General features: G+C 34.0%; 1 protein-coding gene across 1 annotated transcript in view; it reads left to right on the plus strand.

The window, feature by feature from the left end:
* RAB21 (RAB21, member RAS oncogene family) overlaps nucleotides 1-13,438 on the plus strand; it is a 36,200-nt gene extending 22,762 nt beyond the window's left edge. The window contains exons 5-7 of the mRNA XM_033116841.1: nucleotides 1,193-1,247; nucleotides 2,102-2,190; nucleotides 5,000-13,438. Coding sequence (XP_032972732.1) covers nucleotides 1,193-1,247; nucleotides 2,102-2,190; nucleotides 5,000-5,142 — 287 coding nt within the window. The 3' untranslated portion in view covers nucleotides 5,143-13,438. The remainder of the gene's footprint in view (nucleotides 1-1,192; nucleotides 1,248-2,101; nucleotides 2,191-4,999) is intronic.
* The last annotated feature ends 464 nt before the right edge of the window (nucleotides 13,439-13,902 follow it).

A 13,902-nucleotide genomic window follows, 5' to 3' on the forward strand; every position in this document is an offset into this window, starting at 1 on the left:
TCCTAGCTGTTATTTACATGCCTTTAGCACTCTGTGTGTCCAGCCAACTCACCTGAACCTCTATCCTATATTTAATAAGGAATCTACATTTTGCAGTTTTTTCACTTTTGTTCTGGTGCCTTTTTAGCATAATCTCAGTTTAGTTCCATTGTTTAAGGAGAGCTAAACTTATTTTCAGTAATTTTAAATCTGCATGATGTGCATATATATATATTTTTTTTTTTCAATTTCCATTGACATACAGTATATTAATTTCAGGTGTACAACATAGTGATTAGACATTTATATAACTTATGAAGTGATCCCGCATAAGTCTAATACCCATCTGATACCATACATAGTTATTACAATATTATTGACTATATTCGCTGTGCTTTACATCCTGTGACTGTTTTTATATCTGCCAATTTGTACATCATAACCCCTTCCCCTTTTTCACCCATCCCTTTAATCCCCCTCCTATCTGGCAGTCATTAATTTGTTCTCTGTATCTATGAGTTTGTTTCTGTTTTGTTTGTTCATTTATTTTGTTTTATAGATTGCACATATAAGTGAGATCATGTGGTATTTGTCTTTCTCCCTCTGACTCATTTCACTTAGCATAATACACTCTAGGTCATGATGTGCATATGTTAAGTTCTCTCATTTTTTTAAAACAAAGAATACAGTTTCCTCTTCTGTGGTGATAAAATGCTTAAAAAGCCATACAATTAATGCTTTCTTTAACCAGTTTATATCATCCAGGAAAGCAAAACACTCTTAGGATCCAATAGACTAGCCTAATATATTTCATGAACAATAAGGTAGCCTTACTTAATTATTGGCTGGCTCAAAGTTGATTGGGGACCATTCATACTTGGCTAAGAATCAGGTTTATCCCTAAGTTCCCTAGTGAATCTTAGTCCTTGTTATATCTTAAGTCAAGGAATAGTGCCCATTTCTTTGGAAAAGTTATTTTCTCTTGACAGGTTGCAGCTTCAGGAGGGCTATTTGAGGGAGACTGAGGCATTCACCTTGATAGTCATTGAACCCTTATGTCATAGGGGTTGACTTTATATTTTCAGGACATTTAAGTCTGATATGATTTGTATTTTTGTAGGTGATTAAAATGACAATTGTTTGTTTAGAATTGGCTTAATTTTGTTATAAAAATGAATCAACATTAAAATTGGCGTTTGCCTTTTCAAATTAGGTAATAAGATAGACTTGGAAAAGGAGAGACATGTTTCCATTCAAGAAGCAGAATCGTAAGTGTTATCCCCGACACCCTCCTAAACCCCGCCCCCTGCCCCCAACAATTACTCCCCAGTAGAAATCTTTATGGCACAGTGTGATTTACCATTTAGGTGTCACTCAAACCTCTTCATATATATTGAGCTATTGAATTTAGTGAAGCATGTTTACATTGGTAATTTCTAGACTTTTGACAACATTTAAAGATATTCCACTCTTACTTCTCATTGATTTTAATGAAAAGTATTAAGAGTGATGTAAAAGAAAACTCTCATGATCAAATAGTCAGTGAGTCACAAAAACTTTTAAAGTATTTGGGTTCCAAATTAACTTATAAAAATTTCAATTCTTGTTATACTTGTGTTCTTATTGCTAGATGGGCGGGAGGGGTGGGGAGTGGGGGGGAGGGTGAGGGGATTGGAGAGCAGTCGGTGACCACAGGATGGCCACGGGCTTGAAAATTAATCTGGGGAACGTAATTTAGTGGTTACCAGAGGGTAAGGGGGTTGGGGGGGGGGATGAGGGTGAGGGGGATCAAATGTATGGTGATGGAAGGGGAGCTGACTCTGGGTGGTGAACACACAGTGTGACTTATGGATGATGTGATACAGAATTGCACACCTGAAATCTATGTAATTTTACTAACAATTGTCACCCCAATAAATTAAAAAATAAAATTAAAAAAAAAAATTTAGTTCAGTGTATACAGATGTTAAATGGCTATATAATACTAATTTTACTAAACCTATGTTAATTAGTAATGTCACTAAAATTGTTGTCAAAAAATTCAAATAGCAATCGTGACAAAAACATGAAAAAGAATTATTTACATCAGTCACTGATTTTTATATATATATATATTTTTAAGGTATGCAGAATCTGTGGGAGCAAAACATTATCACACGTCAGCCAAACAGAATAAAGGAATTGAGGAACTCTTTCTCGATCTTTGTAAAAGTAGGTATATTCAGATTTAGTTTGTTTAGAAATCGCTCTTTTTAAATTATTGCTGATATTTCAAAGTGATATTTTACAGTCTCCATTAATGACCACATGGATGATTTGTCACATCTACCAGTACTAGTATTTACCTAACATTTTTTCTTTAACTCATTTCTTAATGCTTAAATACCTACTTTAGCCTATTTCAAGCAATAAGTAATGGCTGTGAAATCTTGTATGTGTGATATGTGCTAAATACACATGAAATATAACGTATAACTATTAAAAATAAAAATGGAGGGACGGAATATGTAGATTAAAACAGATTTGAGAGATGTACCAACATGTTGCAGTGGATGGACCTTATCTGGATCCTGATTTGACAAAGTAGTGAAAAAGAACATTTGTGAGACAATTGGGATTATATGAACATTCACTGGATACTTCGTGATATTAAATTATTGTAGGGACTGGGGGAGGGTGAAATGGCTGAAAGGGGTCAAATATATGGTAACAGATAGAAACTAGACGTTTGGTGGTGAGCAAGCAATAGAGTACACAGATACTGAATTATATCGTTGTATACCTGAAAATTATATAATGTTATTAACTGCTGTTACCTTAATAAAAAATAAACTTTTTGAAAAAAGAAATTATTATAAATGTTTTAGGTTTGATTATGGTAGTGTGATTATGTTTTAAAAAAGAGTTCTTATTTTTTTAAAAAAAGAGTTCTTTTAGAGGTTATATTCAAATAATTTATGAATAAAATTGTATCTGGGGTTTGATTCAGAAATAATGGATGGTAGGGATGCTTGCCAGGTATTATGTGATGGACATAATGGATTTTCATTATACTATTTTTTCTACTTTTATACATACATGTTTGAAATTTTCAATATTAAAAATTTTTTTAAAGAGAGAAATGAAAATGTTTGTTTATATATAACTTAAAAGTAATTTCTCATATCACCAATAAAATGCATATCATACTTTGGAAAACCCTAGTCCATGGAATAAAGGATTGAAATGATTTTGTCAAATCGTTGGATTTATGGACCTCAGACTTTTGAGCATTTGATGAAACTATGGTTTTTCTCTCTAGAAAAATGTACATATACACAAACTTCGGGGTAAGTTTCATTTCTATGAAAACCTGCAGGTCATTCATAATTCAATGAGGCCCCCTGATTTGCAGCATCAGCATTGCTTGAAACTGTTAGAAACAAAAAATTTTGGTCTCTACCCCAAACCTACTGAATCAAATTCTCAGGAGGTGGTGCCCACAATCTGTGTTGTAACAATCCCTCCATATGATTCGGATGTACACTTAAATTTGAGAATCACTGCTGTGTATACCAGTCACTTGGGGATCTTGTTAAAATGCATATTTTGATACAGTGGGTCTGGTGTGGGCCTGAGTTTCTCATTTCTGGCAGACACCCAAGTGGTGATGTTGTTGGTCCTTAGACCATACTTGAGGACCAAGGTTCTAGGCCATTTGCTTATAAATGTTATCAATCTCACGTCTTTAATAAAAAAAAATTTTTTTAGTATTCCCCATATATTTTTTTAAAAATAGAGAACATACACAAGTACTAATATGTTTTGTACATTATAAAAATATACATAAAAAATAGAAATTTTTAAAGGTTGAGGGAATTTAAGTAGAAATTAGAATTTATAATGTTTTCTAATTTCATCTCAGTGGATTGTCCCACACACCTCAGATTGGAAACCTGAGCATTCCAAACTGCTCAGGTTTCCAAACTGAGGTGTGTGGGACAAACATTGTTCAAGAGCATTCTCTGGACCCAAGTTTAAGAACCCTCATTTTGTTTTAACGACTCCCTCTTTACTTTCCTCATCTTTTCAGATACATATTTTGCAAATATTTACTTCTAGTCTGTGTCTTGCATTTTCATTTTTCTTAACTGTGTCAAAGAGCAGAAGTTCTAAATTTTAATGAGGTCCAATTTAATCAGTTTTTCTTTATGATTCATGGTTTTTGTGTCTTATATGAGAAATCTTTGCGTAACTCAAAGTCACAAAGATTTTCTCGTAAAGAATTTCCTTATATGTTTTCTTCTAGAAATGTTGTGTTTTACATTTAGGCTTATCATTTTTTTGTTAATTTTCACATACGGTGAGAGGTATAGATCGAGGTTTATTTTTCATACATAAATATCCAGTTCTAGTACTGTTTCTTGAAAAGATTATCCTTTCTTCATTGAATAATCTTGGCACATGTGTCAAAAATCAAGTGACCATATATATGGGGGTCTATATCTGGACTCTGTGTCATTTATCTCTGTATTTCTCCTTTCACCAATGTCTGTATTCATTAAAGTAACTTTCTACTATACCTTTAAGTCAGACAGTATGAGTCCTCCAACTTTATTTTTTCTTATTTTAAACTCTTTTATTCTTTCAAATACACTTTACTAGTTGAAGAATAAATTTTGTACCCTAAATATCACTTGTACTTGGAACAATTTGGACTTCTTTGACATATTTTTAAGTATATTTGGAATATCTTAAGGATAATACTTGTATATAGTCATATGTTCAAGCAAAACCTTTTTTTCCTCTATTGATGTCACTGTAGCCATTACACACCTGGACAAATAAATTTTTTTTTTTTTTTACAAACTTTTTTAAACTTGCAGGAAAAACTTTAGTAAGCTGAAAAAATGTTTGTTATATTTAGTTTCCTTGTTGGTTTGAAGTCAGAAATGGTTATCATGGTGGTATACTGGAATTAAAGAAAGAGAAGACTCAAAGAGTGCGGTCCTAAATATTTTCTGCTTTCTCCCTCTCACAGGAATGATAGAAACAGCACAGGTGGACGAGAGGGCAAAAGGCAACGGCTCCAGCCCACCAGGAGCTGCAAGGCGAGGTGTACAGATTATCGATGATGAACCTCAGGTCCAGAGCGGTGGTGGAGGGTGCTGTTCTTCTGGATAACTGTTGACACCTGAGAAACTAAAACAAACTGTGGATCATTGCCCTCAACATGAAGACTGCCATATTCCAAGTCACATTATTTTACCAATGGAATTATAGAATTAACAGTATTTTAAATTACGTTTATAACACTTCAGAGACCTTAAGTGCTAAACTTAGTGGAGTTTGTGACCAGAGAATTGGCATTTTCTACAAATGTTAACAAAGCAATTACCAATGGCCTTTTTACATATTTTTTCTTTAATAAGGAATAATATGCATGTAGAAAAGACCTACTTAAAGGCTTCATTTATATTCTTTTAAATCAAATCTTTATTTAATAACTTATATATGTTGTTGGAATGGTATACATTTTGCAGCCCTTTGTATTTTGTGGTAGTTTGAATTGTATCACTTCTAAACAGCAAACATTTTTTTTTTTTAATTAGCAGATACCTGAAGTACTATTTTTGCAGGGTTTGCACAGGCCCCTAACTGTCTACTACTTTGATATAATCTATATACATCCTGTATGCTGAGCTGGTAAAATACATTGTAAATTACATATTAAATATTTTATCTGCTTTTACAAGCGCAAGGTGCAAAAATATATATAATAGTCTCATTGATGACTGTAAAGTGATTAACATTTGGTGATAATGCCTAAGCTTTTTGACTCTGATATAAAGATCATAGCTCCCCTTCACTTTTGTCTTAACTTGAAAGTGGCGTGTTTAAATTTTCACATATACTTTACTTGAATTATTGCTGTTGTCACATGTTTTTGGCCTCTGTAAGTTCATCCGATGATTGAACAGCAGCATTTGCCTTTTGGTTTGGGGTTTTGTTCTTTGTTTTTTTTTAATAAAAGAGATAACTTCAGCCAATTTTGCTTTAGAATGGTTACCTTAGAAGGATTTGAGTGGAGCATGCCGAGTTTCACTTCTGCCACAGCGTTAGTTTTCTTTTAGGCTTTGTAAGAGTTGGGATCACTGGTATGAGAAGAGAGGAAGAAGTCCCAGATAGCAGCCATTCACCAAGAATTATTCATACCGCATGTTAGTGGTAGTTTATGCTCCTGAGGCAGCACTTTTAGATCCTTTGCGAGCAAGTAGTATTTGTTCAGTGCTTGCCAGAAATGAACACAGAAAGTTTCGTTTCATTTTATAAGAGCTATTCTTCTGAGTTTCAGTGAAGGGAAACATTTCATGTAATGCAGTTATGGCGAACACTGGAAAGATTTATTATAAAATTATATTCTTGTATACTTTGTAAATTAGTCTCTCATTAGGTTTTTTTCTTAAGCATAGAACTGAACTTAAATTTGTTAATTTTAGTAGAATCAGGCACTGCTCACAGAAGGAACACAAATTGTAGAAAGTAACATAAATTGTTCTTGTTCTAATATATATATATTTTTCCATTTCTGTCATGCTTGGAAAACTAGTAAATGTTATGTCTAAGATAAAATGGAATGTTTCCTGGATTTACTTCTTACAAGAAGCAGTAGTATGCAATAAAATTGTTAGCATGAGCAATTAAGAGGACATAAAGAGGTTACAGTTACTAAAGAAGTACTACGTATTTTTAAGTTAATAGCTTAAACTTCCCCAAATGTGTTAAACGTTGAATGAATTGACACCTTGATGTTATGATGTTAGGATTTTAACTTAGTGTTGATTTAAGGGTTCTGTGAGTCCTCATTCTACTTTGTTAGATTACTGTCCTTGTCAAATTCAACACGCTGACCTCTGTTTTGTGTCTTTGGGAAGGGTGGTGGGTGGGAAAATTCAAGGAAATAAGCTAAAATTGTCTTCTTTTATGGGATGACTATACTCTGTGTAGTCTCTTGGTTTCCTGTGAAGTTAGTGTTTATGCAGGGGATTGGGGGAGGCAGAGGGAATCATGACTACAGATCCAGGAAAATTGTGTTTGCCCTCCTGGTTCTTTCAGAGGTAGTAAAGAAAGCCTTGCCATTTCTACTGTTGTAGATGGGAAATAAACTCTTTAACTTTGGAGTGAAATATGTTTTTAAAACTAATTAGAGATGAACTTGAGCTTTATTCCAAAAAATAAAGTCATAAAGCCTGATAATTGGAGAGTTGTACTCTCAATTTTTGACCCTATGAAGTCCAGATAGGAACGTCTGCTCTGGAGTTGCCAGGTAGTCATTGGTAGTCATTGGTAGTCATAACCACTCTCCATATTTTTTCCTTCTACCCTGCCATGGTTTCTGTGTATCTTTGTTAACCTCAAGCTTTTCATTCTTTTTAAACCTTTAAGCTAATTGAAGCTAATTCAATAGTAACAATAGATTACGTGGTATATACCTGTCCTTGATCTGAAGTCCAAAAGGTCTTTTGGTAGGAATAGGATGAAAAGGTAATGAAAGAGGACCAATCACTTGCAGTATGTATACTAAGGAAGGATAAGGATAAAGAGATGATAAACCAAGGCTGAGGAAATTTTTCTGATACTTTCTTCACCTCTAATATATGTTTTGTGTTCCTGTCCTTATAAATGTGCTATTAGGAAGAAGACACAAGTTACCATGTTGTGTATTAAAAGTAGTAGGTTGGTAGAATCAATATATTTTTCAACTAGTAAATGTATATATAATTAAAAATTAGTTTAAGATAGTCATTAAAAATATTTGAATATTATGTTAAAAGTACACAATTGTTTCTGTAATGATGATGGGTATTCTGCTGCTTGTTTGGTGATTATAGAGGAATGTTGTTTTTTAAAAATGTATATTGCAACAATTTGGGGGTAAACAGTAGTCTGAAAAGAAAAGCATCACATTATTGGATGAAATATGACAGTTTGAATTTTTGTTGTTCTAGGGATACCTCCGGCAAATACCCTAGATCTATGACTGTTACAACTAAATTGTGAAATGTTTTTCATATTAGCCATATATTATTAGTGATCACTTTTTATTTGCCATTAAAGTAAGAAAGAAGAATGATGCTTCAGTTTTAGATTTTCAGTAAGAAAAGGCAAACTTTGGGACTAAGGAAGAGAGGGTAGTGAGGAGTGGAATGGAAGTCAGGGGATGTGAAACTACAACCTGACAATTTTAAAAATCATTTTGAAAAATATGTTACTTTTGTCACATAGTTTCTAAATTCGACAAGCTATGCATTGTGCCAAATATTTAGAACATTGAAAAAAATTAATTTTTAGGCTATTTTTCTTTTAACACATAATTTGCAACTTTCTATATTATAAATGCCACCAAGAGTCTAGATCATTGATCTTATATTATTTCCAGATAATATAATTTACTCTTATAATTACCTCTTAATTATCTCTAGAAGTGGTTTGATATATGCCTTTAACTTCTGAAATTTATCTTTTGACTTCTGTCTGCCATTGTAGGTTTTATAGTGTTCTTTACAGACACAGTACGACAGAGGGAATACTGGATTTGGGACCATTTGAGGTTGAGCTCTAGGAAGAGGTATAGACAGTAGTGACCAACAGTAGCCTCACATAATGTCTAAAGATGGAGAGACTGAGTAAATCCTTACGTATTCTTCACTAAATTACAAAATGCATTACCTAGATTTTCATAACTAAAAGCTGGGATTCGTTGAACATGTACATTGACTTGATTTTGTAGTCGGAATTGATCCTAGTTTGTTGCTATTCTGTAATTTTTAATCAACTAAAACAGTAATATATTTGGTGTTGTGGGCCAAAATTCATGCTACACAAATGTCTGCCTTGGATGGCTTTTGCTTTTCCCTTTTCAAGAAAACAAACTAATTAGAATTCTGAGCAAATTTACCTAAATCTAAATGTTTTAGCATTAATCATACATAATAAAAAAAAACTTAGAAGTATCCTCTTAAGAGTTTCCAATTTCAAACAAAAATGCTTTGCTTCTAAACAAACATCACTTTAATATATATCTTGTAGACCTTTAGCACTACTTGGGCTATCTGAAATTTATGTATCATCTCTTTTCTGAGAAGCTGAGTGTGCTTTTGAGTATTAACCTTTCGACCGCAACATTTTCTCTGCAGTTGATACGAGTACATGGCACGTTAGTGTTACATGGTACACCCAGCAAGAGAGCATCTTGTTCTCTTTAGAAGTCTGCACTTATTTCCAAATACATCGCATTAAAGCCAAAAGATGGGCCTGTCTGCTTAAATGACCTTTGTTCCCACTGTTCTGGTTCTTACCTTGATTTTGATACTTCCTGGCAAATATGTCATCTCTTTATAATCAAATATTCAAGAAAAAGCTAATATGATTTCCTTAAATTTGAACTTGTGTAGAGCAATGAGAGAAAGGTGAGGGGTAGCAGGAATAAAGTATAATGTTGAAAAATAGACAAAAGTGGTATTTGCTAAACTATCTTCTTTGGTAGCCAGCTATTTTAAGGAAACTATCATATGTAGTATTCCCTAGAAATGTAAAATGTCTTGATTTTGTATTTAATTAAGAATATATCCTAGGAAAAATAAAAAATACAGATATTGTGAAAGTGCCCCTGGAGTATCCCCTCCCAAATATTCACTATTGCTCTCTAGTATATACTCTTCAATTACCTCTTTACTATGTGCATTTATATACATATATATTTATACCTATAGAAATACATAGTTTTGTGGGTTTTAAATTTTTACATAAATTGTTCTTACTATGCATTTGTTTTGCAACTTGCTTTTCTTTCTCTTACCAACATGTCTAGATCTTAATGTCAGTATAACAGTCTTTCATTTTATTTTCTCCCACATCTCTTTGGATGGGTTTTCCTTTTTTGAATAACTTCTGACTCTCCATGAAGCCTTCCCAAAAGAAATCTGGTCAATTAGGTAGACTTCACTAGAATCACAAAATTTTAATGCAAACCGTGTTTACCTTAGAACCAGGGTCTCCTTGAAGTATGTAAATCTGGGAATTAGAAAGGCATCTGCTTACAATTCATTTACAGCGCATTACTTTTCGACTATTGACTGATTAATGTATAAAATCTGGGCGTTAACTTTAGCAGATTATTCATAATAGGTTTTTATTTGAGGGAAGAAAGAAAAAGAGGGAAGGGCATAGTTGATAGGGAAAAAGTACAGGGTAAAAGAAAGCAAGTCTATATACAGCTCCGAGTAGTTACGTAACATAAGACTTCACGCTGCTAAAAATTTAACCTTCTGTTTGATCGGTGCCTTTAATGAGAGAGGAAAAAAATGAAAGTTCCGTTTCAGATTTCCCTTTCTCCACCATCCCACATACCTCTTTAGAGGTAACCATTATTAACAGTTTGGAGTGTGTCTGTATCTTTGTCATAGAAATGACTTTTACTTATATTTGAACTTTATATGTTTTCAGTTCCCTGAAAGCAACTTATACCCTATGTCAAATTCCATCCTCAATCAACTGACCAATTTACCAAGAACAAACCAGATTCCCACTTCTTTAAAGAAAGTTACATCAGTGGTGACAGCTCTTGAACTAGAAGTTAACTCCTGACCCTTAAGATGTTTTATGTTTATCATAAATTAAGCTTAAAGAGTAACCATAGCATTCTGGGAAAGTCCAGTCAAATTACTGGTTTCTGTGCCCTGTGGAAATAGGGCTGGAAAAGAGGAGTGCAGGTCTAAGCTCCTTAATACCCATGTAATTTGGGGTTGGGCTCATTCTCTTGGCATGTTTTCCTACTTGGGGAGCATTGCAATGTCCCCAACAATTACCGTAGATACTTGTCTGCACTGTCTAGGTTATAGCTTAGCAGGTTATGTTAGTGCTGGGACATAAAGTGAAATGTGTGCCCCAGAACAACACATTTATTTATATTTGATTTAATGGCACAACTTTCTGTGATTTTGTTAATAACTATTTCCAGATGATCTTTTAAAAGTTTTTAAACACATTCTGCTTATGACTGTTCTATCAGTTTCACTCATTTCCTGAGTGCTGCTGTGTGCCCAGTGCCCTTTGTAGTTACAGCTTAAAACTGGGGAACTAATGACCATTGCCCATAGTCCAGATGTAAGTAGTTTATCTGTGGCTGTGAAGTCAGCTAATCACGTATGTTCACATCCTGTATTTGATCAGATATGTACCGTCAAACTTTTGGGGTGAGGTAATTAGAATGACTAGTTGAAGTTGATAGTGGATTTGAAGTAAAGCGGGTCGGAATGATTTTGAATCTTCAAATAATTTTCAAGCCAGATTAAAATAGAATAACTTGTTTTCTAGCTTCAAGGGGGCAATTAAGTGATTCTCAAGCCCAAATTGCTTTTCCAAATTTTGTGGTAGTGAAGAAACAGATGCTTTTTGCTTATTTAGACAGCTGCTCTTTTCTTTAAACTAGAAAAAATGCATTTAAAAAGCAGTTGTCTTGTTTTCCTTGCCTTTGACAGATGTCGCCTTGTCACCAGACAGTAATCCAGGACACAATCCATTACTGGGTCATGGGCCCATCTGGAGGCTGTAACACAGTATAAGTTGTCCATTTCTAAATACAGTTTCCAATTTGGGAATATGGGTCCTCTTTTTTTCTACCTGAAAATGAAGACATAGGCCAGACAGAGAGCTTAACGAATATCTGAATTTTCTGCTAATCTTTCCAGTAACTTTCAAGAATTTTTTTTTTATTACAGTATGTTATTAAAGGCAACAAATTATCTAGATCCCTTCTTGACCCTTTTGGGAGAAAACAGTGAAATCATTGTTAAACTATTTCATGAGCCAGTTCTCGAGAAGGAACTTCTATTTATCTGCACTAATTCATCCACATTAATTCACAAGAGGTGAATAATGTTAATGATTTAGTGACTGTTCTTCAAAATGTAAAAGCCCTGTAAAGGAAAAACTATACAGCAAAAGCAAGATACTTTGGAAATTTTGGGCTGTCTCCAGGGTGACAATCTTCTTGTCTAAAAGCTATACCATGTAAAAGCTCCGTCTACCCTCTGTTGAATCCCACATTGGTGTTTTTAAGCATGAAAATGTTCTTTAACTGAAGTGGCACGAGTAGTTTCCCCTTCAAAGATTTTAAGGCCAACAACAGTGGCACAAGAAAATCATTTATGAAAGACATAATTTTGGTTGAACTTTAATGAAGATGGTCAGATATGGCATTTAATTTACTGAGTACTGATCTTTGGTATGTTGCTTTGAGGCTGGTATTTGATAGTCCTAATTCCTCACTATTTGGTTCACTGCTTTAGAACTAGCAGTATTGCTGCCTCTTGCAATCAAAAATTTTTAAAAAATATTACCTGGATGTAGAATTATTTGCATAGTAATCATGTGCCGTAAAAGCAAGCAATCTGTGGAATGTTTGACGGACGTAATTCTTAAAAATTAGGGGGAGATTTACTTAAATGCAGAAATAAGAGCTAAAGCTTAAGAGTGGTGTTGAGTGAGAGCTTCGTTCAATCTGGTAAGTGACTTATTTGTCCTTTTTTATTGATAGTGAATCCTGGGAATATGGGTGGGTATAATTAGAGAAATAAAAATTGATTTGTGCTTCAGAATATTAAATGCCAAGAATCCAAAAACAGCCATTTAAATATATATTGTCAAAGGATCACAGTATTTGTAGTTGTGCTAAAGAAAAGAAAAGCTTGCATTTAATGATAATGAAGAAATTTGGAGATGTCCCTAGCCTGTAATGACTTATGCTGACATTATTTTAAAGTCAGTTTTACCATCATTAGGAAAGATTGAGATAGTAGGTTCTGTGACCTTTAGTTACTAAGGGTAACTGATAATCTTACATCTTTTTCAGAGTCAGCCCCCGCCCCCGCCTCTCTGATCAGTAAATTACCCAGAAGCTTCTTAGCTAGTTGGCATTTGTACGATGAATTTCAGATGTTTCGTATGCCACGATTTTTGCTTATGCTGTCCTTGAATTCCCTTAGCATCTTGCTCTTGGTCTTTTTGAAGCTGATTTGGGCATGTTATCCTTTGGAAACACTTGAACTAGAGAACTTGAGCTCTTCACCACCATTTTTGCCCTAGTGTTGAAAACTGAGTAGAAGTTAGTGTCCCAAAATTGTTAATCTTTGACAGAAATTTTTAGAAAATGTATATAAAGTTTTTAACTTCAGTTCTTCAATATAATTTTGCTGTTTTGTTTTTACTTTCTGGTGGCTTTGCAGTATGCTTAACGGAATATTCAAAGCAAATCATTACACTTACCGTATTAACTCAAATGAATTTTTATGCTATTTTAACCTACATACCAAGAAATGCTAAAACCTCAGCACGTGCCTGGTAGGGCACCCGAGATGAGAATTAAACAGCGAATGAATAAGGAAATAGGCAAACCATAAAATAAACTTACATCTTGATCTCAGGTTGTCACTTAAAACTGATTAGCCTTGTAGATGGATCTTTTTTTCCAAATAATTAAAACTAATTGCTCTGTTTTCATTTGAATATTGTGGTCAGGATTCACATCCTGCTGCTGTTAGGAACTCATTGGCCAGACCCTGAATCTCAGTTATCCGCCTTTGATGGTAATCTTAAAATACTAGCACATGTGAAAATTTATGCCTCATTTTTTGAGAGTTGGGAGAGTAGTATGTACACAGTCAATATAAGATCCCAGGGATATAAGATCCAAGGAAGAATTAGCTACTGAAGTAGCGAAAGAACCTCATGAGGCCTGAGAAGAGCGTTAGAGTTAGGCTGAGCGATACTGTTTCATGGTCCCCTGAGATAAATCTGCAAATATGTATCCATTTTGCTGGGCAGTTTTAACAGCTGCTTTTTGTCTGTACTTGACTGAATTTTCATCTTACTTCACTCCAGCAC

Source organism: Rhinolophus ferrumequinum, chromosome 10, assembly GCF_004115265.2.
Source record: "Rhinolophus ferrumequinum isolate MPI-CBG mRhiFer1 chromosome 10, mRhiFer1_v1.p, whole genome shotgun sequence".
In the NCBI taxonomy this organism is placed as follows: domain Eukaryota; kingdom Metazoa; phylum Chordata; class Mammalia; order Chiroptera; family Rhinolophidae; genus Rhinolophus; species Rhinolophus ferrumequinum.